The following is a 25,307-nucleotide window of genomic DNA, read 5'->3' as shown; positions in this document are numbered from 1 at the left end:
GGGAAATCATGACACCAGGAGATCAACAACTGGGTATGTGTTTAAGTTTGGTTCTGGAACCATCTCTTGGTGTAGCAAGAGACAGCCAACGATATCTTTGTCAACCACAGAAGCAGAGTATAGAGCAGCAGCAATGGCAGCTCAAGAGAATGTATGGCTGGTACAGTTGATGAGTGATCTACATCAACCAGTAGATTATCCAGTACCATTGTACTGTGATAACCAATCGGCCATTCGTTTGGCGGAAAATCCAGTCTTTCATGCAAGAACTAAACATGTGGAAGTGCACTACCACTTTATCAGAGAAAAGGTTCTACAAGAAGAGATTGAGATGAGACAGGTCAAGACGAATGATCAAGTTGCGGACTTGTTCACAAAAAGTTTAAGTACAGGCAAGCTCGAAAATTTTCGCTGTCTGCTCAGCACAGTGCAAAGAATGAGAGCTGACATTGAGGGGGAGTGTTGAGAATCAATGTCAAGCCCAAAACCATAAGTAATCCACAACCCAATCTAAAGTCCAAGTCCATATCTAGTTTGATGATGTAATTGCTTACAATTGCAATGTTAGGTATGGTTGAGTGGAAAAAATTAGGTGCAACTAATGGGTTTTGTGTGGTACTAAATAATCTTAGTTTAATTAAGTGTGTGGTGTAGCTTTCATTTGGTTTGCTATAAATACCCAAATCCCCAAGCATTGTATATCATCCAAGGAAAAACAAAGCCTAGAGCTAAATAAGAAAAGCTTTGCTAATTAGTTTGTTTTGTGAGCTTTCTTTAAGAGTGTGCTCTATTTTCTTCTTCTTGGGATCATTAGAGTTATCTTGGATACTCTTCTTATTCAACACTCTTCAATTGGTTTCCATCTCCTACATGTATGTGCATCTTTATGGTTATTAGGGTGCAAGTACCTCGTCTGTGGAACTTTTGTTGCTTTCCCTTACTATGTTTCTTGTTTGATAGCTTTAGATGTTAGCATGAGATGTTAGATTTTCCGATCTTACATGCTTTGTTTTAATGGGATTTACCTTGTTTACGATCAGGATGGTAGATTCATGTCAAAACGGATTCAAGAAAATGAGGTATAAACTTTAAAAATATTAAAATTTCAATTTTCTTAAGATTCTTTTGCAATTACATATTAAATTAGCCTTTTTCTAGAATTTCAAATGATGATATTATATGGAGTTTGCAGGTGGAAAGAAAGGTAGAGGAAGGGGCGGCGGTGGTCAAGGTGTGCGTGGGGTGGATTTTGGTCTAGGTATTAGATATAATACAGAGTCCAATAATTCTTTGCCGAATACTGTTCCCAGTCGATCTGCTGCAGTAACTCCTCAGTGGACAGGAATGATGTCTCAGTTCAACACGAAATTTGTTGCCGCTTCATCTAACTCTCCAAGTCAAGGTTCAAGTAACAACTCTAGTGTGCCCAACATACCAGCATTACGAGGATTTGTATCCGGTGGTTCAATCGGTGGTGATGTATATAGAACTCAGGCAACCAGTACAAATACTCCTGCGCCTCCTACATCTGGTGGTTCAATCGGTGGTGATGTATACTGAAAATACAAGTCAGAAGCCCTCCGATATGACTCCGATGCGACCGCCAAGGCGGTCGATGCTGGGTTGTTGGAGTACGATTCAGATGATAATCCCATTGTTCTGGACAAGAGGAAGATCGAGCCGTTTCCAGCTCTCGATCATAGTTCAATCGACTACGAGCCGTTTAATAAGGATTTTTACGAGGAGAAATAGTCGATTTCAGGTAAATTCCAACCGAACTGAGAATTTTGTTTCTTTCTTTTTTTCTTTCCATCCACATTTTTGTTTTTATTTTTTGTGAATTTAGTCGAAATGCGTAGCAAAGTATTTAAATTTGAGTGAGAGAGAATATAGACCGGCAGAAGTTCTCAAGGAGACATTTGAAATGGAAGACTAGAGTTAACTGGTGTTTTGTTTTCCTTGTTTAGGGAAGAGTGAGGAGGATGTTTTTGAGTACAAGAAGAGCTTGGCCATCCGTAAGTTGGGTTTTGATGTACCGAGGCCAGTTAAGACATTTGAAGATTGTGGATTTTCTTCACAACTCATGGCTACCATAAAAAAACAAGATTACCAAAAGCCGACACCAATACAATGCGCAGCTCTACCCATAGTTCTTTCCGGGAGAGATAATTGGAATTGAGAAAACTGGTTCTGGATAGACTTGCCGCTTTTGTCCTTCCAATGATTGTCCACATTATGGATCAGCCAGAACTTCAAAAAGAGGAAGGTCCCATTGGAGTGATATGCGCTCCTACTAGAGAGCTGGCACACCAAATATACTTAAGAGTCCAAAAAATTTGCGAAATCACATGGCATACATGTCTCTGCTGTATATGGTGGAATGTCTAAGCTTGATCAGTTCAAAGAACTTAAGGCAGGACGTGAAATAGTTGTTGCTACTCCTGGGAGATTGATAGACATGCTTAAAATGACGGCACTGACAATGCAAAGGGCAACTTACCTAGTACTTGATGAGGCTGATCGGATGTTTGACCTTGGGTTTGAGCCTCAAATTAGATCTATTGTTGGTCAGATTCGGCCAGACCGACAGACATTGCTCTTTTCTGCGACAATGCCCCGTAAAGTTGAAATTTTGGCTAGGGAGATTCTCTCAGATCCTATAAGAGTTGCAGTGGGTGAGGTGGGAATGGCCAATGAGGATATCACTCAGGTTGTTCATGTAATTCCTTCTGATGATGAGAAGCTGCCCTGGCTTCTTGAGAAGTTACCTGGAATGATTGATGAGGGTGATGTTCTAGTATTTGCTTCAAAAAAAGCTGCGGTGGATGAGATCGAGTCACAGCTTGCTCAGAAAGGTTTTAAAGTCACAGCTCTGCATGGTGACAATGAGCAGGCATCTCGGATGGATATTTTGCAAAAATTTAATTCTGGCATTTACCATGTTCTTGTTGCAACTGATGTTGCTGCTCGTGGTCTTGACATCAAGTCAATTAAGTCATTTGTGAACTTTGATATTGCAAAAGACATGGACATGCACGTCCATCGAATTGCTTAGTTTAGAGAGAGAGTAATTAGACAGTCTTTAGTAGTCCCATCTTTAGTTCGTACCATGCTCTGCATAGAAAAGGGGTTGTTGGGGGGTGTATGTTGGCTTGTTGGGTTGTGTATTGAAGCATAGAGATGAATTGAAGATGAAGCTCAATCTGGGGACTTATTAGCTTTTTATGTATTATTAAGTACTCGCTTGCATTCTGGGCTACCAATACATCGGTTGAGGCCAACCAATTTGCACTAAAGAACAAAGAGAAAAATCGCATTTTAAGTACTAAATCTTAATTACCACATGGACTCTTAGTAAATTGTCACTTATTTTCCCTTGTGCCAATATATCTCATATACATAAATGCACAGCTTATCATGATAGGTGGCTGCACCTGCATCGGTTTTAGGAGTTTTACACTATGAGACCCACTCATGCATCATTTCTTCAGTCTTGTGACTTTTAATTCTTGCTTGCTGCTTGTAGCTTTGTATTTCACATCCCTCATAAATACACTGGTTTCCATCTCCTACATGGATGTGCATCTTTATAGTTATTTTGGGTGCACCTCGTCTGTGGAACTTTTGTTGCTTTCCCTTACTATGTTTCTTGTTTGATAGCTTTAGATGTTAGCATGAGATGTTAGATTTCAGATCTTACATTCTCTATTTTAATGGGATTTACCTTGTCTATTATCAGGATGGTAGATTCAGGTCAAAACGTGATTCAAGAAAAGGAGGTACAAACTTTAATCATATTAAAATTTCAATTTTCTTAAGATTCTTTTGCAATTTCATATTAAATTAGCCTTTTTCTATAACTCAAACGATGATATTATATGGATTCTGCAGGTGGAAAGAAAGGTAGAGGGAGGGGCGGCGGTGGTCGAGGTGTGCGTGGGGTGGATTTTGGTCTGGGTATTGGATATAATACGGAGTCCAATAGTTCTTCATCGAATACTGTTCCTAGTCGATCTGCTGCAGTAACTCCTCAGAGGACAGGAATGATGTCTCAGTTCAAGACTAAATTTGTTGCTGCTTCATCTAACTCTCCAAGTGAAGGTTCAGGTAACAACTCTAGTGTGCCCAACAGACCGGCATTACGAGGATTTGTATCCGGTGGTTCAATAGGTGGTGATGTATATAGAACTCAGACAGCCAGTACAATTACTCCTGCTCCTCCTACATCAGTGGCAAATAAAACTGCTGCTCAGAACACTGGAGAAAATTCAGGTCAGAAACCCTCCGAAAGGTTTATAAAACTGATGCTCGGTTAGAATTTTCAATGTCTTTACGTATCTGATTGGTGCTGATCAGTTTCATTTGTCTATTGCAGTTGTAGAGATAAACCTAGAGAAAGGCGGCGGCGCTCCGGTTGGGACTGTTAACCGTCCAGTTGAACTCCACCACTCTCACAATGTGAATGACAAGTTTTGTTTCTGTTGTAGATCAAGTCTTGATATGCTTGTATTATTGTTGATCTTGGTCACTTTCTTTGTCCCTGTGTTTTTAAGTTAAAAGAAATATAAGATTTTGTAAACTGGATCGACTTGCTGCACAAATAGTTGATAATTTAAAAGATAGACGGCTTGGATCATTAAATACATTATAAAGTGGGTCTTACAAAAATGTGTGTTAAAAAAATATGGTGTTTCACATCTCTGCTTCATATGTTATTTATATTGATCATTCCGAATTACTTCATAACTTAACAATTACTATTGTTCAAACATTTTTTCCTTAGCGTAAGTAATATCATTTGTTAAAAAAAAAATAACAATATTACTGTTAATATGATACAAAATGGCCTTGTGCGATTTCGAAGATTGGATTGGGTTTGATTTGCTTAGCTTGAAGAAATCACTAAATTCAGTGAACGTTGAATAAAAATACAGATTGTTTACTTTGTCCAAATGAAGATGGAAGAGAAAAACAAAAAGACAATTATGACAAATATTAACGTAATTATTACACCTATACGTCAATTGGTACTTTTAATTTTTATCTCCTCATCTTATGTTACGTGTCGAATTCGTGTGAAGTCGGGTGGGATAAGAGATAAGGAGGTTGACTACTTGACTTTGAGCACCATTATCTTCTTCCCATAGTACGTTCTTAAGATCTGGAGTTTTCTCTCGATGGTTGCTAAAAGTTCCCGAGATTCTTCTTCCTCCACATACCGGTGTTCCTATCATGCCTTCTTGAGTTTCAGAGGGCAGGACACGCGCAAGGGCTTTACTGATCACCTCTGTAGAGCCTTGGAGCTAGCAGGAATCCACACGTTTAGAGACGATGATGAAATCAAGAGAGGGGAGAATATTGAGTCGGAGTTAGAGAAGGCGATACAGGAGTCACAAGTATCGATAATTGTCTTCTCCAAGGACTACGCTTCCTCAAGGTGGTGTTTGAACGAACTTCTGAAGATCGTGGAACGTAGAAATACTGATCGTAGACATGTGGTTCTGCCAGTGTTCTATGATGTGGATCCATCCGATGTCAGGAAGCAGAGTGGTTCTTTTGTTGAAGCATTTGCCAGACATGAGGAGCGATTCAGTACGGAGGAGATGGACAAGGTGGAGCTGTGGAGAAGAGCTCTTAGAGATGTTGCATCTTTGGGAGGAATGGTTTTAGGAGATCGGTAATTTCTATTCTCATTATGTTCTCACGCTAATTGAAAGTGTCTTGAGTTTTAAATTAAGAAAAATTGTAGATGGCAGTGAAGCTTGAAGTTGTTCGATTTTGGTTTATATGCTCCTATATATACTGCGATTTTGGTTTATATGTTCCTATCGATTTTGGTTATATGTTCTCACGCTTATTTCCGCGTCATGTATTTTGATTCAAATGAATTACAGGTATGAGGGGCAGTTCATCCAAGATATCGTTGGAGAGATTAGAAATAGAGTGGATCACGCAGCTTTAGACGTTGCTCCCTTTGCAGTTGGAATGGATAATCGTGTGAGACGCCTAAACATGTGGTTACAAGATGGATCAAATGATGTTGGTTTAGCTGTCATCTGTGGGATGGGTGGAATTGGCAAGAGCACCATCGCGAAAGCCGCTTATAACCGCAACTATGATAGATTTCAGGGTGGCAGCTTTCTTGCAGATATACGAGAATCTTCAGAACAACCCAATGGTTTTGCTCTCTTGCAAAGAAAACTTCTTTCAGATATCCAAAAGGGGAAAGCAAAGAAAGTATACAATATGGATGAAGGAACAATCATGATCAAACAAGCCGTAGGTTATAAAAAGGTTCTTATTGTTCTTGATGATGTGAGCAACCGGGATCAACTCAATGCAATTCTTGGAATGCGAGAGTGGCTTCATCCAGGAAGTAAAATTATCGTAACAACTCGACATGAACATTTGTTAAATGCTCATGATGTTTTTGAAAAGTTTATGGTTCGAGAACTGAATGAGTATGAATCACTTGAGCTTTTCAGTTGGCATGCCTTCAGACAATCCCATCCAGAAGAAGGTTACAAGGAGCTTTCAAGACATGTGGTGCAGCACTGTGGAGGACTTCCATTAGCTCTTCAAGTTCTGGGATCTTCTCTATCTGGAAAAAGTGTAGAAGTATGGCAAAGTGCATTGCAGAAGTTAGACGTGATCCCTAATGACAAAATTCAAAAAGTTCTGAGGATAAGTTTTGATTCTTTACAAGATGATCATGACAAAAATTTATTCCTTCATATAGCCAGTTTCTTCACAGGAAAGACGATGGATTATACAATTACAATACTGGACAACTTAGAGTTTTGCACAAGGATTGGGATTGAAAATCTAGTTGATAGATGTCTACTGAAAATGGAATGGGGGTGGAACAGGTTGGTCATGCATCAATCGGTGAGAAACATGGCAATGGCAATTATTCGCGAAGAATCACCTCATGACCCTGGAAAACGTAGTAGAGTGTTGCAGAAAGATGCCTCTAATATTTTGAGAAAATTAAGTGTAAGAACTATGTTTTTCATGTTTATGTATTTTTCGTTATGATTTGCATGTGCAGTACTAGTTATATACTTACCCAATTCTCTGATTTGTTAGCAGGGTACGGAAAATATTAAGGGCCTCATGCTCAACCTTGCTAGCAAAACAACGTTTGTTGGAAGTGATGAAAAACGATGCCATGTTGAAGATTATGATGGAAATTGTTCAAGACGACGTCGGCTTGGTTTCTTCTCTTGGAAGCCAATTAGCTTTTCCTCCACAAACTCAGCTTCTGCATCAAATGAGATAGATTTCAAATCTGAGGCGTTTAGAAGGATGAACAATCTTGAAATTCTCATTCTCAACAACGTCAACATCAGGGGAAGCTACGAAGAATTTTCAAAAAATTTAGTATGTTTATCTTGGCGAGGATTCCAGTTAAAATCAATACCAGAAAATTTTTGTTTGGAAAACCTGGTTGTTCTTGACATGCGAAATAGTAGCCTACAACATGTTTGGAATGGGACCAGGGTATGTAACTCTCTCTCTCTCTCTCTCTCTCTCTCTCACACACACACACACACACACACAAATGAATAGGGGCCATTATATCTTCTTAGAAGCTAATTAATTTGTATTAATAGGGGCCATTATATCTTCTTAGAAGCTAATTAATTTGTATTATTATTGAAACAGGTTATTCCGAGGCTGAAGATTCTTAATTTCAGTCATTCGCATGGCCTTAGGACAATCCCCGACTTCTCAGGACTCTATAACCTTGAGAGGTTGATTCTTAAACATTGCATAAATTTGGTTGAGGTTCATGAGTCCATCGGACACCTAGAAAAACTTGTTGTTTTGAATCTAAAAGGCTGCAAAAATCTCATGAAGCTTCCAATATTGAGATCTATTCAGGATCTTATTCTTTCTGGTTGCTCAAAGCTTGAAATGAAGAAACTCAATCTGGTATCAGCTAAATCATGGTATTCAGTCTGGTCATGGGTGTCGCCAAGAAAAAATACTGAATTAAGCAGTTTCTCATTGGCAAGTTTACCACGTTCTTTGACAAGTTTAAGTCTGGATTGCTGCAATATATCAGAGATTCCAAGTGCCCTAACTATGCTGTCCTCGTTAGAGTACTTGAATCTGTATGGTAATCCGATTACAAGCCTACCAGAAAGCATGAACAATCTTGTTAAGCTCCGGACTCTTAATGTATCTGGTTGCAGAAACCTCACAACACTTGCAGAGCTCCCACGTTCTTTGACAAGTTTAAGGCTGGCTTGCTGCAATATATCAGAGATTCCAAGTGCCCTAACTATGCTGTCCTCGTTAGAGTACTTGTCTCTGCATAAGAATCCGATTACAAGCCTACCAGAAAGCATGAACAATCTTGTTAAGCTCCAGACTCTTGAAGTATCTGGTTGCAGAAACCTTTCAATGCTTCCAGAGCTCCCACGTAGTGTGACACAATTGTATGGTCTAGGTTGCACATCATTGAAAAGAATAACAAATTCACCAAGGTCACCGGACTTAGATTACGGGTCTTCTAGCATAGTAGTGGACCCAAGGCTATGGTATTGTGGGAAACTTGTTGATTTTGGAACCTTGTTGGATACACTAGCATTGGACTCATATCTCTCATATCTATTCGATTTGGAACCCAAAGGTGGCATTGAGGTCCAAGGGAACTGTTGTGAGAGTTTAGGCGTCCAGGTTCTCTCTCTCTCTCTCTCTCTCTCTCTCTCTCTCTCTCTCTCTCTCTCTCTCTTATGTACAAGTGCTTATAACATGGTGAATAAGATCTCTATGGCGTAAACGATTAGATTGTAATGACAACATCACCATGAAACTGCAGGGAACTTTTAGCTGCTGCATATTGAGCATATTTGTTCATGGGAGCAAGATTCCAGAGGGGTTCAATTACAGGAGCATGGGTAACACTGTGTTCTCTATGATTGTTCCTTCACATCTTAATCTCAAGATCGTAGGTTTAAACGCATGTGTAGTATATGCACGGCAGTCGAATCGGAGCCTTGAGGTTCCACGTGGCCATGATCACCATTCGCTTGAACTTAGGAATGAGACAAAGGGCCTTAAGTGGAAATGGCGTGTGTGGCGTAAGGTTGGATGGAAATTGATGAATGAAGATATGTTATGGCTTAGCCGTTGGATCATGGGGAACAATGAATTGGAATGCGGGGAAGAAGTGTGTTTTGAAATAATCGACGAGCAAGACGGTTTCCTCACAAAGGAGATTGGAGTCCAGTTTGTGTACGAGCAGCGAAATAAGGATAAGGAGGATGTCCCATCAAGTAGTGAAGATGCAACCACAAGAACCCGTGTTCCGGGGGGTGTGGAGACGGGGGTTCAATGCATCCATAGCTGCGACAAGAAAGTAATTTCAACTGTCATGTGCGCGGCTGAATACTATTTCTGTAACAGTGGCAGGATAGATCTTCCGAGAGGCTCTACTGCAGTGGGTTGTCGGCTTTCGGACTTTTAGCCAAAATTGTCGCCTTTTTAGCCAAAATAACCCAGTTTAATTGATGTTGGTGATGCCCAAATCACTAGATTCAGATGTGCATTGGTTGTTAAGCTTTCGTTTCTATCTATTTTCTGTTTCCTCCTAAAAAATTGTTTTCAAGAATTTAATAAAATTCCATACCAAACAAGTTCTTGCCTAGATAAGAGTATGAACGAGCAAAAATGCCTGCGCTCCGCTACGGGGACTTTTACAAGTACGATCTTGTACAATCTGATTTCTTTTGCATACACATTACAGACATGATCAAGACCATACAGATTACAGACTAAGATTAAAAACAACTGTTATCTATTAAGCAATACTTGAACTCCACTCCTTGACATGGCAACCTCTTAATCCAGGATGTAGAGTAGAAAAGCAAAATTATTGACAAACCAAAAAATAACAATTTAACTTGCATAGTAAACGAATATTAGTAAAGTTACAGAACTCAATGGATTACATATACCAGTAAAAAAGCGAAACATCAGTGTTTGGAAAGTTACCTTATTTGAAATTTCAGGAGCATCTGGTGTACTACAGGGTAGACAGTCCTTGCAAAATTCAGGGCTTCAAAATAAAATAAAAAATAAATTCAAAAGAAATCAAAATTATTAATCCTAAACAACTGTTTAGTAAAGGATAAAACAATCTTTCCATCAAACAAATTTGAGAAACAAAAAAAGGGAACTAAATTTAAGTTGAATAGAGGTGACAATTGCTTACCCAGAAATCCAAACGAAATTCCCCAAAATTCATGCCCCCAAAACCCTACAAATCACCAGAGTTGAAAACCAGCGCTACACTGGGATCATCCACACAGCGACGAACTCCGATCATTGTCACCGATCTCCATCTCCTCCCAAAGCCAAAACCCTTTTAAGAAAAAGAGGGTAATGAATATGATAAAGCCAGTAATGAATGGAATAACCCAATTTCTATCGCCAATCACCCTTGCTGAGTGATGATTCACACACTTCCTCATACTTGTTTATGGGTTCCTATCCAACAAAATTTTGACTTGGTACCCAAAAACTGTACCAGCTCACAAACACAGAGAGGTTTATCAAATTCAAAGCAGAACCCACATATATTCTGAAGATTCTAGAGTTAAAAAGAGGAGCAAGGAGGTTCAGTTATGGAATCCAAAACGCCATTTTAATGAGCAAATGAATACCTCAACTGGGGTTAACAATTTTCTGCAATAAAAAACATGTCTTTCGATCGAAGTTGCATAAATTACAGAACTTTGGGATTAAGGAGGAACAAAAGCTCAAATTCCAATCAAGAAAAATAAAAAAAAATTGTATGTAAATTTAAGCTTTACCTGTAGATTGGCAGCAGCAAAAGCATACTGGATCCAACGGGAGCCACATGAGAGAACTGGATGCCCAGCCTTTGAAACGTTATCAAGGCAGAAGAAACTCCTATTCTTGTCATGTTTTTCCTTGCAAAGAACAGCCTCTTCCACTGGAGGGCTTACTCCACTGCTAACATCCCACAAATTGTTTGCGCTGATCTTGCCACTACCTGCAGGTTTATCTGAAAATCGTCCAAAGATAACATGCTTTTTGTCTTCAGTTCCTAGTACATCACCTAGTATACTAGCTGAACCTAAATCTTGAGCATCTGCAGTGTTTCCCTTCTCTGTTAATGTGCGAGGATCCTTGACATTAAGGGACAAAATTGCATGAGAAGGAATTTCTCCTCGCTTTTAAGATGAATTGTAGATTGGGAATCCTCATCTGCCTCGGCAGCTGAATGTCTCATCAACTTCCAAGAAGTATCTCTAGTCCTATTCAGCCAGACAACAAAATTAGCCATCTTTAACCTCAATACTTGGTTAAGTCAATGAAATCCTCTCCGTAACTCACCTGGTAGCAGGGATTAATGTCCCTTGAAGGAGTTGAAATGCTTTTGATCCCACACATTCTAATTTTGCAAGTTGACCCTCAAGTGAGGAACAATTAATCACGATGCCCCTGCCCTCCATCTAAGATAATAAAGCATTATATGAATAACAGCAAATAATCTACTGAGAACATGTAGTATAATCTAACATTAATAGTTCTTTATTCTGACATCTACCAAGTCTAGACTAGAGGCGAACTTTGACACATAAGCACAGCACAAAAACCACTTGAGGGTAGCATTTGAAAAAAATGTTGGCTTATCAGAGAATCAAGTACAAAGCATAAAAGTAGACGAGTTTCAGTATTGCCATAAATCATCATTCACTCAAAGTATTAAATACCAAACCAGGACTGTTGCATTCTATCTTAAGATCCATAAATCATCATTTCCTTCCTTCTGGCGTGAAGTCAGATGAGATCAAGCCTCTATACACTAGATATTGATGTTTGTGTGAACAAAAAGAAAGAATGGGTACCTCTTTTTGGCAAGCTAATTTCAAAGTGTCATAAGCTTCAGTGAGAGCAGAAGCATGTATCCACACCCAAAGCTGCCGATCAGTAGAAGAGTGCTTTGTACCCTCTAGTCCATTGAATTCATCGCCTTCACAGTCAGCTGCATTATTATCTCTATTTGGTTGGCCAGAAGGCCGCCACATACAGTTCACAGGAGCAATTGGTTTTGAAAGAGGTGCTCCCAAATGATGAAGCTGCGAAAAATCAGTCATCAAGTCAATACCTCAAGTCATCCACATTCACAAAGAAAAGTGTAAAAGGATAACTTACCATAGCATTATCATATATGACACCAGAAATAACAGAATGGGAAACATTTTCAGAATGAGTTGACTGAGGAGACACCATTACCATGCCTAACACTGATAGTAACGAATCCTGGATGCATATGAAGTAGGGTGTAACATCATAATTTAGTAGCAGAAAATAACATATTGCAACACTTTTCCTTTTGAAGAAAAATAAATTAAAAGGTAAACAATTTCTTAGGAATAAATTCATAAGATAGAAAGTAAATGCCTGCCTCCGGGCCCTCCAATTGGATAGCTACATGATAGCTTGCATCATGAACAAGCACTCCATCCCTGAACCACTTCAAGACATCTCTGGACCCCCTTCCTCTACATTTTATTGTTTTTTTGTTTGATAAAATAGATTTACAAGCGAATCAGTTATTTATCGAGAAATAGAACAAATAATAAGCGAAAAGTAAGGAATAGCACTGCTAAATTAATAATGCGCTTTACATGCCCTGCACACCCAAGGGAAGGTAGTAACCCCAAAGCTTTGTCATTGTGAACCGCTTTGTATGCCAAACATGTGTTCTAAGCCTCTTTGTACCATCCCCTGATGTGCAGAAACCCTTTTCAAGGTTCATTTTAAGCTCAGCTTTCCGACGAATGCAACGAGGAACATTCTTCTTGTCATCTTTCTCTGGAGGCAATGTCAAAGCATTACTCCGATCAAGTTTTTGCTTCTTTCTACATCTTTTTTTGGCGGCTTGATTGTCGTAAGCAGTGGTTCTTCTTCTCTTGCTTCTCCGAGACCGGAAATCATTGTTCAATCTGTTATATACAATTGAATGGAGTGTCTCAAGCTCTGAACCCCGTGATTCTGCAAACTTTTGGACATTGATTTTTCAAGGTGGAGCTGATGAAACCTGTTGCCGTCTGAAACCATCGGTAGCCATTAGATACAATTAAACCCCTCAGATGAAGAATGATATTATACCAGTCTGCCACACAAAATTATAATTGCCTCTTCACTCTTCGGACATCATTGGTCTCTATTCGAAGTACTAGTCTATTACTCTGAAATGTCCAAAAACAATTTGTAAGATTCTTCAAAGCTTAGTAATCACAACTGTGGTTCCAATTCCAATTAAATATAAAGTTGGAAACAATAGAAGACATGAGATACGAAATTCAGTCTAACTAACATCAATGATACAACAACGTCAACTTAACCTTTGAAAACCAATATGTAAAAACACAAAGCTAAATGAGCAACAGCGGTATCCGATAGATAAATAAAGATTGAGACAAAGAAAGCAATAAGATAAGAAATTCTGAATGCAATGTGAGCAACAAAATCAATTACTTGGCACTGCCACTGCAGGAATTTAACAAAAGAAACTCCTCACATCAACCACCAGTTGCGTTTCGTGTATCGAAACTCACCAGATATGCTCACAAATTCATAGTAATAATGATTTTAAAAACAGAAACAGAAGCAAAATAAGAACAAGGATGCAGTCCAGTGCAGTGCAGACTCACCTGAAAATTATGTGAGGTTGCGGGATTATCGGAACTGAATGGCTTCAGATTTGCGTTTCAGGTTCTGGTTATCTAGAGGTAGACGTCACAAAATTATATATCTGCCAACGAGAGTGAGCAGCAAGAGTAAAGTTAATTAATTTCAATCCAAATATTGAAAAATAAAGAATAAAACTTTACCATGGGAATATGCAAGCAGAGATAGAGAGAGAGAATACCTGACGACCTGACTACTGAGAGAAGAAGAACTGGCGAGAGAATGAGGGAGAGGAGGGAGAGAGAGATTTTGCAGCGGAAGAGTAGAGAAGAAAGGAGGAAAAAGAGTACCCGAGCAAGCGGCTGCCTATTTGATACCTGGAGCAAGTTAATTGATCACCGTTGGATCAATCTCAACGGCTGAAACTAAACACTTTCTGTATCCAAGAAAAACAAGGCATCGGACTGAAAAATCCACGCAGGACTCGGACTGATTCATCAGCGCGCTCACTCGATCTGCGTTGTTTTCGGAGAAACACATCTTCTCCGACCTCGCCAATCTCGCAACTCTAAAAACACACAGACACACGAGGGAGGCCAAATGGGCATCAAAAACCACGCCTCAGCCTTCTTCTTCTTCCTCGCAACTCTAAAAACACACAGACACACGAGGGAGACCGGAAGTCATTGTTCAATCTGTTAGATACAATTGAATGGAGTGTCTCAAGCTCTGAACCCCGTGATTCTGCAAACTTTTGGACATTGATTTTTCGAGGCGGAGTTGATGAAGCCTGTTGCCGTCTGAAACCATCGGTAGCCATTAGACACAATTAAACCCCTCAGATGAAGAACGATATTATACAAGTCCGGCACACAAAATTATAATCGACTCTTCACTCTTCGGACATCATTGATCTCTATTCGCAGTACTAGTCTATTACTCTCAAATGTCCAAAAACAGTTTGTAAGATTCTTCAAGGCTTTGGCAATCGCAACTGTGGTTCCAATTCCAATTAAATATAAAGTTGGAAACAATAGGAGACATGAGATACGAAATTCAGTCTAACTAACATCAATGATACAAAAACTTGAACTTAACTTTCGAAAACCAATATGTAAAGACACAAAGCTAAATGAGCAACTGCGGTATCCGATAAATATATAAAGATTGAAACAAAGGAAACTACAAGATAGAAATCTGAATGCAATGTGAGCAACAAAATCAATTACTTGGCACTGCCACAGGAATTTAACATAAGAAACTCCTCACATCAATCACCAGTTGCGTTTCGAAACTCACCAGATATGCTCACAAGTTCATACTAATAATTATTTTAAAAACAGAAACAGAAGGAAAATAAGAACAAGGATTTGCGTTTCAGGTTGTGGTTATCTAGAGGTAGACGTCACAAAATTATATATCAGCCAACGAGAGCGAGAAGAAATAGAGAGAGAGTACCTGACGACTGAGAGAAGAAGAACAGGTGAGAGAGAGGGGGAGAGGTGAGAGGGATGAGGAGAGATTTTGCAGCAGAAGAGTGGAGAAAGAAAGGAGGGAAAAGGGGTACCCAGCAAGCGGCTGCCTATTTGATACCTGGAGCAATTTAATTGAATACCGTTGGATCAATCTCAATGGCTGAAACTAAACCCCGTCTGCATCCAAGAAGATCAGGTCTCGCAACTCTAAAAACACTCACACGAGGGAGGCATCAAAGACCACGCCTCCGCCTTCTTCTTCTTCTTTCTCGTAATCTCTTCTCTCTCTACCACTTTCGCCGACTCAATCCACGGCTGCGGCGGCTTCGTCGAGGTAAAAGATTTCATCTTTTTCACTGTTAGAGTTAATGAATTCTACCCTTTTACCTGATCGAGTCTGTAATCGCCACTGTAAACTCTCAGGCTAGTTCTTCTCTGATCAAGGCCAGGAAGCCGACCGATGCTAAATTGGATTATTCTCAGATCACGGTAAAACAATTTTTGGAATTAGTGCCTGAAATTTCACTGCATTTTCGTCACTAATCTAAACCAGATACGGGATATCGAACAAGTAACAAATTGATTTTGGGATTTTAGGTTGAGCTTCGGACAGTTGATGGGTTGTTGAAGGATAGCACTCAATGTGCTCCCAATGGTTACTACTTCATTACCGTATATGACAAGGTATTATTTCTTAATCTTTTTCGGTGTCGGATTTCGCTGGATCTTTACATTTCACGTGCTCTCATGCTTCAGTGATGATGTTGTGTTGTCTGAAACTTTCCGGTTGGGACTGTTAATTGTACAGTTGAACTACACCACTCTCACATCATGAATGACAAGTTTTGTTTTTGTTATAGATCAAGTCCTGATATGCCTGTAGTATTGTTGATCTTGGTAAGTTTACTTATTTATCTTTAGTTGGGTTCCTAATTATGTATGCTTGTACCTTTCTTGAAATTGGCTTCAACCGCTAGATCATTCACTTTGGTCTCTTTCTTTGTCGCTATGTTTTATAGGTTCCAAAAATAGAAGAAAATTTTCTGAACTTGATTAACTTGCTGCACAAATAGTAAACCTGTGGTTCTTTTGACCAGCATGTCCCGTTCGTTTATATCTTGTGTAGTGATTTATAGCAAACCTGTGGTTCTTTTGTTTATCGCATTTGGTTTCAAAATTAAACCCTGCAAGATTAGTCATAGCTTCTTTTCTTTTTCATGCTGTTGCACATCGAGTGGGAAGAATCTGAGTTCATATTACTTTTCTCTGTTAGAGTTAATCTCGTTACTTCGCGTCTTGATGTAGATTATACGTTCCCGTATGACATTTTCTTTGGTAGTTCCTTTCCACTGAGCTGTGAGCACTGAGCCTCTTCATAGACTCGCTTTGAAGGTTGTAGCCTTGTTGGATGTTTTTTTACAGATTTGTATTCTGTGAATTATTGCACTTGACAATAATGAGGATGCTTGTTTTCTGAACGTGGATTGTCGAAAGATTTGTTTATATATTTGTCAATCATAAAACACCTACCAATTTACAATTTACACCGTGAAGTTTGGATGCAATTGCAACCTTAAATATCTTTAAAATATTTCAATTTTATACACAAATTTGTATTTTATTGCAATTTTATATATTTGTTAGTCAAATCGTCAATTTACTGTTAAGTGATGAACCACATATTTTAAAGACTAGGCATATAAAAATAATTAATTATAAAAACAATTTAAATACAAAACTAAATAATAAACAAAGTAAAAAGGGACCCACCCACTCTTCTCCCACCCGAGCACACGACATGCATTTCCACCTTCTTTCCTACATTCTCCACCAGCACCACCCATTCCATACAACCACCGTGTCTTGTGGAACTAGTCCCCTACACCAATCTTCTTTCTAATTTGACTCCTTCACGTCAAGCCACATGCCCCCAAAAATACCCTAACCCCGAAAGTCAAATTAACGTTTGAAAAAAAAGAAAAAAAAAATGTTAAATTAACGGTTTAACGAACGAATGTTTGAAATTGCTATAAAATACAAGTTTGTGTGTGAGATTGAAATGCTCTAAATATGTTGTATGAGGTTACAATTTCACTCAAACTTGAGGGTGTAAAATGTAATGTACTTAATTTAATTGTAAATTTTGAAGTTTTCAAGGGCAATTTATGGTATTTACATGTAGAATGCTCCACAATTTAAGGTCTCCCACTTTTCAAGGGCAATTTATGGTCTCCCAATTTATGGTATTTACGTGTAGAATGCTTCACAATTTATGGTATTTAAAATTTCACTCAACCTCGTAACATTTTTTGTCCTAGTTTCATCAAAGCAGTGCTAGTGGGGGATTCTCCACAAAAACTGATAGTCAAACTCCTCTCAAATTCAGTATCTCAACATCCCATTCACTTACAAGGAAACTTCCTCGTCAGTAAGTGTGGAATTCCTGGTGGCTAATGGGAACCTTCCTCTTCATATATATGTCCCTCTCAGAAACTGCATATAATTGTCCTCGGCCTTGCATATTCGTGCCCTGCATTCAGTCATTGCAAGAACCAAGAAGCAGAGAGTTTCTCTAGATGGATGCTTTCCGAGATTCTTATTCGTCCTCTTACCGGTGTTCCTATCATGCCTTCTTGAGTTTCAGAGGCCAGGACACGCGCAAGGGCTTTACTGATCACCTCTATAGAGCCTTGGAGCTAGCAGGAATCCACACGTTTAGAGACGATGATGAAATCAAGAGAGGGGAGAAGATTGAGTCGGAGTTAGAGAAGGCGATACAGGAGTCACAAGTATCGATAATTGTCTTCTCCAAGGACTATGCTTCCTCAAGGTGGTGTTTGAACGAACTTTTGAAGATCGTGGAACGTAGAAATACTGATCGTAGACATGTGGTTCTGCCAGTTTTCTATGATGTGGATCCATCTGATGTCAGGAAGCAGAGTGGTTCTTTTGCTGAAGCATTTGCCAGACATGAGAAGCGATTCAGTACGGAGGAGATGGACAAGGTGGAGCTGTGGAGAAGAGCTCTTAGAGATGTTGCGTCTTTGGGAGGAATGGTTTTAGGAGATCGGTAATTTCTATTCTCATAATGTTCTCAAGCTAATTGAAAGTGTCTTTTAAATTAGAAAACTAGATTTTAATCTCTAAATAAGATGAAGTTTAGAAAAGTGTCTTATACAAGATTAAAAATTGATTTTAGTTCTTAGACTCTATTTAATGCCAGCATATATTCAATGTCTCTTGTTTTATTTATAATTTTATGAATTTAAATTTTATGAAAATATTATAAATTTTAATTCTCATTATGGTAACATCTTATATAAGAAAATATTTTTGTAGAGATTTTTTGTCACACTTATGTTTTTGCATATTTTCTTATGTGCCACTAATTCATTACAATATATTTAGGTACAAAGGTACATTGGATTAGTATAATATGTTTAGGTACGGACCTTTCGGTAAACTAGTTTAGTATAATATATTTAAGTACCAACATTTCGGTACACTAGTTTAGCATCATATAGTTAGGTACGGAATTTTTGATTTACTTATGTTTTTACATATTTTCTTATGTGTCACTAATTCACTACAATATATTTAGGTACAAACATTTCGGTACATTAATTTAGTAAAATATATTATGATACAAAAGTTTAGGTACATTAATCAAATAAAGTTAAATAAAATTCATTAAGTTAAATAAAATTAGTGAATTAAAATGTGTATAATAATGAATTTAAAATTTAATGTAATAACATTAAATAAGTTATCTATTAAATATAAAAACAAAAATATAATATGAATTTGAATTCAGTACATACTAAAATCAATATTCAATCTAACACCAGGTTTTTATTAAATTTTAATCTTCTTGAAGGATTAAAGTTCAAAGACCCCTATAGAAAACTAGATTTTAATCCTTGGCAAAGATGATTTTTAGACTAAAACCATGAATAAGATCAAAATCTAATTTTTGTCACTCGAAACATTAATAACCTCATTTATTAATTATATTTTATTTTTTTAATTATTTCTCTTTTTCTTCCTAATTTTTAATGTATTAATTTATTTCACTATAATTTTCATTTTCATTTCATTTATCGTAATATATTTTGTTGTAAACATTTAGATAAATTAATTTTTGTTATACAATATATTTCGATGTACTTTGTCTTCTTCATTTAGGTGCATTAAATTTATTATAATACATTTCAATGCATACATTTAGATTCACATATTTCAATACATACATTTCGATACAAACATTTAGGTACAATAATTCAATATAAAACATTTCGGTACTAACATTTCGATGCATACATTTTGGTACACACATTTAGGTACATTAATTTAATATAATATATTTCAGTTCTAACATTTAAACACATTAGTTAAATATCATACATTTCGGTGCTAATATTTCGGTACACACATTTAGGTACATTAATTAATATAATACATTTTGGTGCATATATTTCGGTACATACATTTCAGTACTAATATTTAAATACATTAGTTAAATATAATACATTTCGATACACACATTTCGGTACTAACATTTAGTTACATTAATTGAGTCTTTCAAGTTTTAAGAATGCTAAATAAAATTAATAAATTAAAAAAAAACCCTTTTTTGGTCAAAAAATAAATTAAAATTTTGTATAATAATAAATTTAAATATTTAATAGGAGACATTAAATAAAATGCACATTAACTATTTTGAATTAAGGATACATTAAGGGATTATAATCAATATGTAATCTAACATCAGGTTTATTTTAAATTTCAATCTTCTTGAAGATTAGAGTTAAAAAAACCCCTTTTTAAATTAAGTAAAAGGTTTTGTTTAGCCAAAATGATCTTGAGATTTGCATAACTCATCACTTTAGTCCATGAGATTTAAAATCAATATAAGGAGTCGCTGAGATTGTCTACCATCAATCATTTTGATCCATGGGTGAAAAAGTAAGTTAAATAAGGATCAAAATAATAAAATTATCCTCAATTTAATAAACAATAGGCCAAAACGATTTGACCAAATTGAGGGTATTTTTATCATTTTATCCTTATTTTATGGAGATTTTTCACTAAATGATCAAAATATGGACAAACTCGGGACCAATTCTATCGATTTCAAATGTTGGGACCAAAGTAAGGAGTTGTGTATTTTGGCTAAAAAACCTCAAGTAAAATTGTAGATGGCAGTGAAGCTTGAAGTTGTTCAATTTTGGTTTATATTTTCCTATCGATTTTGGTTTTATTTGTTCTCATGCTTATTTCTGCGTCATATATTTCAATTAAATGAATTATAGGTATGAGGGGCAGTTCATCCAAGATATTGTTGAAGAAATTAGAAATAAACTGGATCATGCAGCTTTAGACGTCGCTCCCTTTTCAGTTGGAATGGATTATCGTGTGAGACACCTAAACATGTGGTTACAAGATGGATCAAATGATGTTGGTGTAGCTGTCATCTGTGGGATGGGTGGAATTGGCAAGAGCACTATCGCGAAGGCCGCTTATAACCGTAACTTTGGTAGATTTCAAGGTAGCAGCTTTCTTGCAGATATACGAGAATCTTCAGAACAACCTAATGGTTTTGCTCGCTTGCAAAGAAAACTTCTTTTAGATATCCAAAAGGGGAAAGCAAAGAAAGTATACAATATGGATGAAGGAACAATCAGGATCAAACAAGCCGTGGGCTATAAAAAGGTTCTTATTGTTCTTGATGATGTGAGCAACCGGGATCAACTCAATGCAATTCTTGGAATGCGAGAGTGGCTTCATCCAGGAAGTAAAATTATCATAACAACTCGACATGAACATTTGTTAAATGCTCATGATGTTTTTGAAAAGTTCATGGTTCAAGAACTGGATGAGGATGCATCACTTGAGCTTTTCAGTTGGCATGCCTTCAGACAATCCCATCCAGAAGAAGGTTACATGGAGCTTTCAAGACATGTGGTACAGCACTGTGGAGGGCTTCCATTAGCTCTTGAAGTTCTGGGATCTTCTCTATCCGGAAAAAGTGTAGAAGTATGGCAAAGTGCATTGCAGAAGTTAGACGTGATCCCTAATGACAAAATTCAAAAAGTTCTGAGGATAAGTTTTGATTCTTTACAAGATGATCATGACAAAAATTTATTCCTTCATATAGCCAGTTTTTTCACAGGAAAGACGATGGATTATACAAGTACAATGGTGGACAGCTTAGAGTTTTACACAAGGATTGGGATTGAAAATCTAGTTGACAGATGCCTAGTGAAAATTCAATGGAACAGGTTGGTCATGCATCAGTTGGTGAGAAACATGGCAATGGAAATTATTCGCGAAGAATCACCTGATGACCCTGGAAAACGTAGTAGAGTGTTGCAGATAGATGCCTCTAATATTTTGAGAAAATTAAGTGTAAGAACTATGTTTTTCATGTGTATGTATTTTTTGTTATGATTTGGTGTCCAGTACTAGTTATATACTTACTCAATGCTCTGATTTGTTAGCAGGGTACGGAAAATATTAAGGGCCTCATGCTCAACCTTGCTAGCAAAGGAACGTTTGTTGGATGTCATAAAAAACGATGCCATGATGAAGATTATGATGGAAATTGTTCAAGACGACGTCGGCTTGGTTTCTTCTCTTGGAAGCCAGTTAGCTTTTCATCCATAAACTCAGCTTCTGCATCAAATGAGATAGATTTCAAAGCTGAGGCGTTTAGAAGGATGCACAATCTTAAAATTCTCATGCTCAACAATATCAACATCAGGGGAAGCTACGAAGAATTTTCAAAAAATTTAGTATGTTTGTCTTGGCGAGGATTCCACTTAAAATCAATACCAGAAAATTTTTATTTGGAAAACCTGGTTGTTCTTGACATGCGAAATAGTAGCCTACAACATGTTTGGAATGGGATCAGGGTATGTAAAACTCTCTCTCTCTCTCTCTCATTCTCTCTCTCAAACTTGTCCTTTATATCTTCATAGAAATTAATTAATACTTATTATTGGAACAGTTTCTTCCGAGGCTGAAAATTCTTATTCTCAGTCATTCGCATGGCCTTAGGACAACCCCGGACTTCTCAGGACTCCCTAACCTTGAGAGATTGATTCTTAAACATTGCATAAATCTGGTTGAGGTTAATGAGTCCATCAGATACCTAGAGAAACTTGTTGTTTTGAATCTAGAAGGTTGCAAAAATCTCATGAAGCTTCCAATATTAAGATCTATGCGGGATCTTAATCTTTCTGGTTGCTCAAAGCTTGTGCTTGGTGCCAGTACGACTGCCACAACTGATCACTCGCAAGCTACAGCTTGTGAAATGAAGAAACTCAATCTGTTATCAGCTAAATCATGGTGTTCCATCTGGTCGTGGGTGTCGCTAAGAAAAAATATTGAATCAAGCAGTTTCTCGTTGGCAAGTTTACCACATTCTTTAACAACTTTACGTTTGCACTACTGCAATCTATCAGAGATTCCAAGTGCCCTTACTATGCTGCCCTCATTAGAGCACTTGGATCTGAGTCATACTCTGATTACAAGCCTACCAGAAAGCATGAACAATCTTGTTAAGCTCCGTACTCTTGAAGTAAATGTTTGCAGAAACCTCACAATGCTTCCAGAGCTCCCACATAGTTTGAAGAGATTGTCTGCTTTCTTTTGCAGATCATTGAAAAGAATAACAAATTTACCGAACTTGGACATATCACCGGCCCCAGATTCCTTGACTTACGAAATATTATTGGACTCACGATTATGGTATTGTGGGAAACTAGTTGATGTTGCAAGCTTGTTCAATACACTACCATTGAGCAGCTTTGACATAAAACTCCTCAAAGATATCGATCTATTCGATTTGATACCCAAAGGTGGCGTTGAGGTCCAAAGGAACAACTATTGTGCAAGTTTTGGCAGGAGAAGGCAACACGAGGTTCGCTCTCTCTCTCTCTCTCTCTGTGTTATGTACACGTGCTTATAATATGATCTCTATGGCGTAAACGATTAGATTGTAATTACAATATCACCATGAAACTGCAGGGATTTTATGAATGCGGCATATATAGCATTTTTGTTCATGAGAGCAAGATTCCAGATCGGTTCAATTACAGGAGCATGGGTAACACTGTGGTCTCTATTATTGTTCCTTCACATCTTAATATCAAGATCGTAGGTTTAAATGCATGTATATTGTATGCCCGGCAATCGGATCGAAGCCCTGAGATTGCACGTGGCCATGATCGCCATTCACTTGAACTTAGGAATGAGACAAAGGGCCTTAAATGGAAATTAAGTATGTTTAATGAGGTTGAATGGAAAGTGATGAACGAAGATATGTTATGGCTAAGCCATTGGATTATGGGGAACAATGAATTGGAATGCGGGGAAGAAGTGTGTTTTAAAATCAAAGAGCAAGACGGTTTCCTCACAAAGGAGATTGGAGTCCAGTTTGTGTACGAGCAGCAAAATAAGGATAAGGAGGATGTCCCATCAAGCAGTGAAGATGCAATGATCCAACATCGCAAATCGCCTTGGAAGTGGAGCACACTTTTCGGTGGAGGGGTGCGTACTGGGAGTGAGACCGGGGTGGAATGCATCCGTAACAGTGAGAAGAAAGTTATTTCAACTTTCGTGTGCGCGGCTCAATACCTTTTCTGTAACCCTAAAGTGATCGATCTTGAGAATGAATCCCGCATGACCCCATAGTAACAACGAGTGCTCTAAACTATTACCCAGTTTAATTCAAATTGATGTTGGTGATGCACAAATCACTAGATTCAGATGTGTACTGGTTGTTAAGCTTCGTTTCTATTTATTTTCAAATTTTCCCTAAAAAATTGTTTTCAATAAATTTGATATATAAAATTTCATACCAAACAAGTTCTTGGCCGTATAATATATGAATTTAAAACCCTTTTTTTTTTTTAAGAAAAATAAGTTTTAGATTCCAACTTTTAAGTACAATACCAAACGAGACATTACATTTTTTGCAAACCAAAACAAAATAGTGAGAGGCCGTACTGCTTACATTGGCTCAATAAATCAGGTGAATGAACAAAATTTCTACAATGGATCTGTATGTACACAAACAAAAACCTTACCGTCACTTGAATCGCCGATATTTTAGCCCCTTTGTTGGATGCTGTACTTATCAGAAGGCTACAAAAGTCTCCTCTGAAATGCTTCCCTAAGCACAAGTATATATTGATGCCATTGACAACTAGCTCGTCGATCACCTCATCGCTGCTGTTAATGCTGCCGGCGCCATTTTTACATTTCACTCTTTGTAAGATGAGATGAAGATGGGTTCTCCGAAGATCAAGTTCCGGTATCTCAATTCAACTGCACAGTTGTTCCTTGTTGTAATCCGATCTTGATTACTACATATTGAGGATATAAATGTAAATGCAGATATAAAAGATCCCACTTAGATATTGGATAGATATTGGATAGTTAGTTCTGTTAGTTAGAATGTAGAGGTGCTACTTTCATTGGTGGTTATACTTGTATATATATAGGTTGTAACTTTATTCAAAGATTAATGAAAAGATTATTTCTCAATATGGTATCAACCGCCTTTTGTCTCACGACCTGATCCAAACACGCTTCACCGCCTATGACCTTTCTTCTTCCTTCTTTCTGATTGCGATCGCCATCTTGACCTCCAAAACCCTAGCCTTACGCATCAATGGCGGCTCCTGCTTCTTCTTCTTTTGACTCTACTGCTCATGTTCATCCGCCTCCTCCATCGAACTCCTCTGTCATGGTCCCTCCTCCAGTGACCTCCTCCATCACAATTCAGAATATTGGATCTATGGTACCAATTAAGCTCACCACTACCAATTATCTCACCTGGAGCGCTCTGTTTGCTCCTATTTTTCGCCGCTACAATCTCACCGGCATTGTTGATGGCTCAACACCTCCGCCGCCTCAAATGCTACTAGATAATTTTCTACATTGTTCGAAACCCTAATTCCTTACATTATTGGAGTTCATTCTTCTTGCGAACTTTGGGCGAAATTAGAGTCACGATTGGCTGCTGCTTCTCAATCTCACATTCATGATCTTCGATCGCGTCTGCGTAACATTAAAAAAGATGAATCTACAACAGCTCTATTTACCCAACAAATTAAGGAAATCGCAGATGCTCTTGTGAGTGTCGGA

The 25,307-nt window shown here is 37.8% G+C and overlaps 3 protein-coding genes and 2 pseudogenes across 5 annotated transcripts; 3 read left to right on the top strand and 2 right to left on the bottom strand.

Moving 5' to 3' along the window:
• The window catches only part of LOC125472682, a 102,821-nt pseudogene that overhangs the window by 13,005 nt on the left and 64,509 nt on the right, over positions 1 to 25,307 (bottom strand).
• LOC103959941 lies at positions 1,180 to 4,641 on the top strand (annotated as a pseudogene).
• Positions 5,163 to 9,658, top strand: LOC103959940 (disease resistance protein RPV1). The gene is made up of 5 exons (XM_009372324.3): positions 5,163 to 5,677; positions 5,895 to 6,996; positions 7,093 to 7,503; positions 7,669 to 8,688; positions 8,831 to 9,658. The coding sequence occupies exons 1-5, from the start codon at positions 5,178 to 5,180 to the stop codon at positions 9,476 to 9,478; spliced, it is 3,681 nt and encodes a 1,226-aa protein (XP_009370599.2). The 5' UTR covers positions 5,163 to 5,177; the 3' UTR covers positions 9,479 to 9,658.
• Positions 10,387 to 15,296, bottom strand: LOC103959939 (ribonucleases P/MRP protein subunit POP1). Its single transcript, XM_048574389.1, has 8 exons — positions 15,136 to 15,296; positions 14,373 to 14,477; positions 12,672 to 12,989; positions 12,449 to 12,545; positions 12,196 to 12,303; positions 11,889 to 12,119; positions 11,374 to 11,492; positions 10,387 to 11,294 (listed from the first exon to the last, which is right to left on the bottom strand). Exons 3-8 carry the CDS (start codon positions 12,800 to 12,802, stop codon positions 11,150 to 11,152), a joined length of 831 nt encoding a protein of 276 aa, XP_048430346.1. The 5' UTR covers positions 12,803 to 12,989; positions 14,373 to 14,477; positions 15,136 to 15,296; the 3' UTR covers positions 10,387 to 11,149.
• On the top strand, positions 15,296 to 23,919 carry LOC125472675 (disease resistance protein RPV1-like). 3 transcript variants are annotated; one of them, XM_048574376.1, is made up of 9 exons: positions 15,296 to 15,486; positions 15,576 to 15,641; positions 15,750 to 15,836; positions 16,013 to 16,049; positions 17,471 to 18,222; positions 20,465 to 21,560; positions 21,656 to 22,066; positions 22,162 to 23,076; positions 23,184 to 23,919. In XM_048574376.1, exons 5-9 carry the CDS (start codon positions 17,729 to 17,731, stop codon positions 23,847 to 23,849), a joined length of 3,582 nt encoding a protein of 1,193 aa, XP_048430333.1. In that variant the 5' UTR covers positions 15,296 to 15,486; positions 15,576 to 15,641; positions 15,750 to 15,836; positions 16,013 to 16,049; positions 17,471 to 17,728; the 3' UTR covers positions 23,850 to 23,919. The 3 variants fall into 3 exon arrangements, with proteins under 3 accessions (XP_048430333.1, XP_048430331.1, XP_048430332.1); XM_048574374.1 differs by having other exon boundaries at positions 21,653 to 22,066; XM_048574375.1 differs by lacking the exon at positions 16,013 to 16,049 and having other exon boundaries at positions 21,653 to 22,066.

This window comes from the organism of the source record quoted next, unplaced genomic scaffold (genome assembly GCF_019419815.1).
Source record: "Pyrus x bretschneideri cultivar Hongxiangsu unplaced genomic scaffold, Pyrus_bretschneideri_v1 Contig71, whole genome shotgun sequence".
Taxonomy (NCBI): Eukaryota; Viridiplantae; Streptophyta; class Magnoliopsida; order Rosales; family Rosaceae; genus Pyrus; species Pyrus x bretschneideri.
This window is presented reverse-complemented; position numbering and strand designations above follow the sequence as displayed.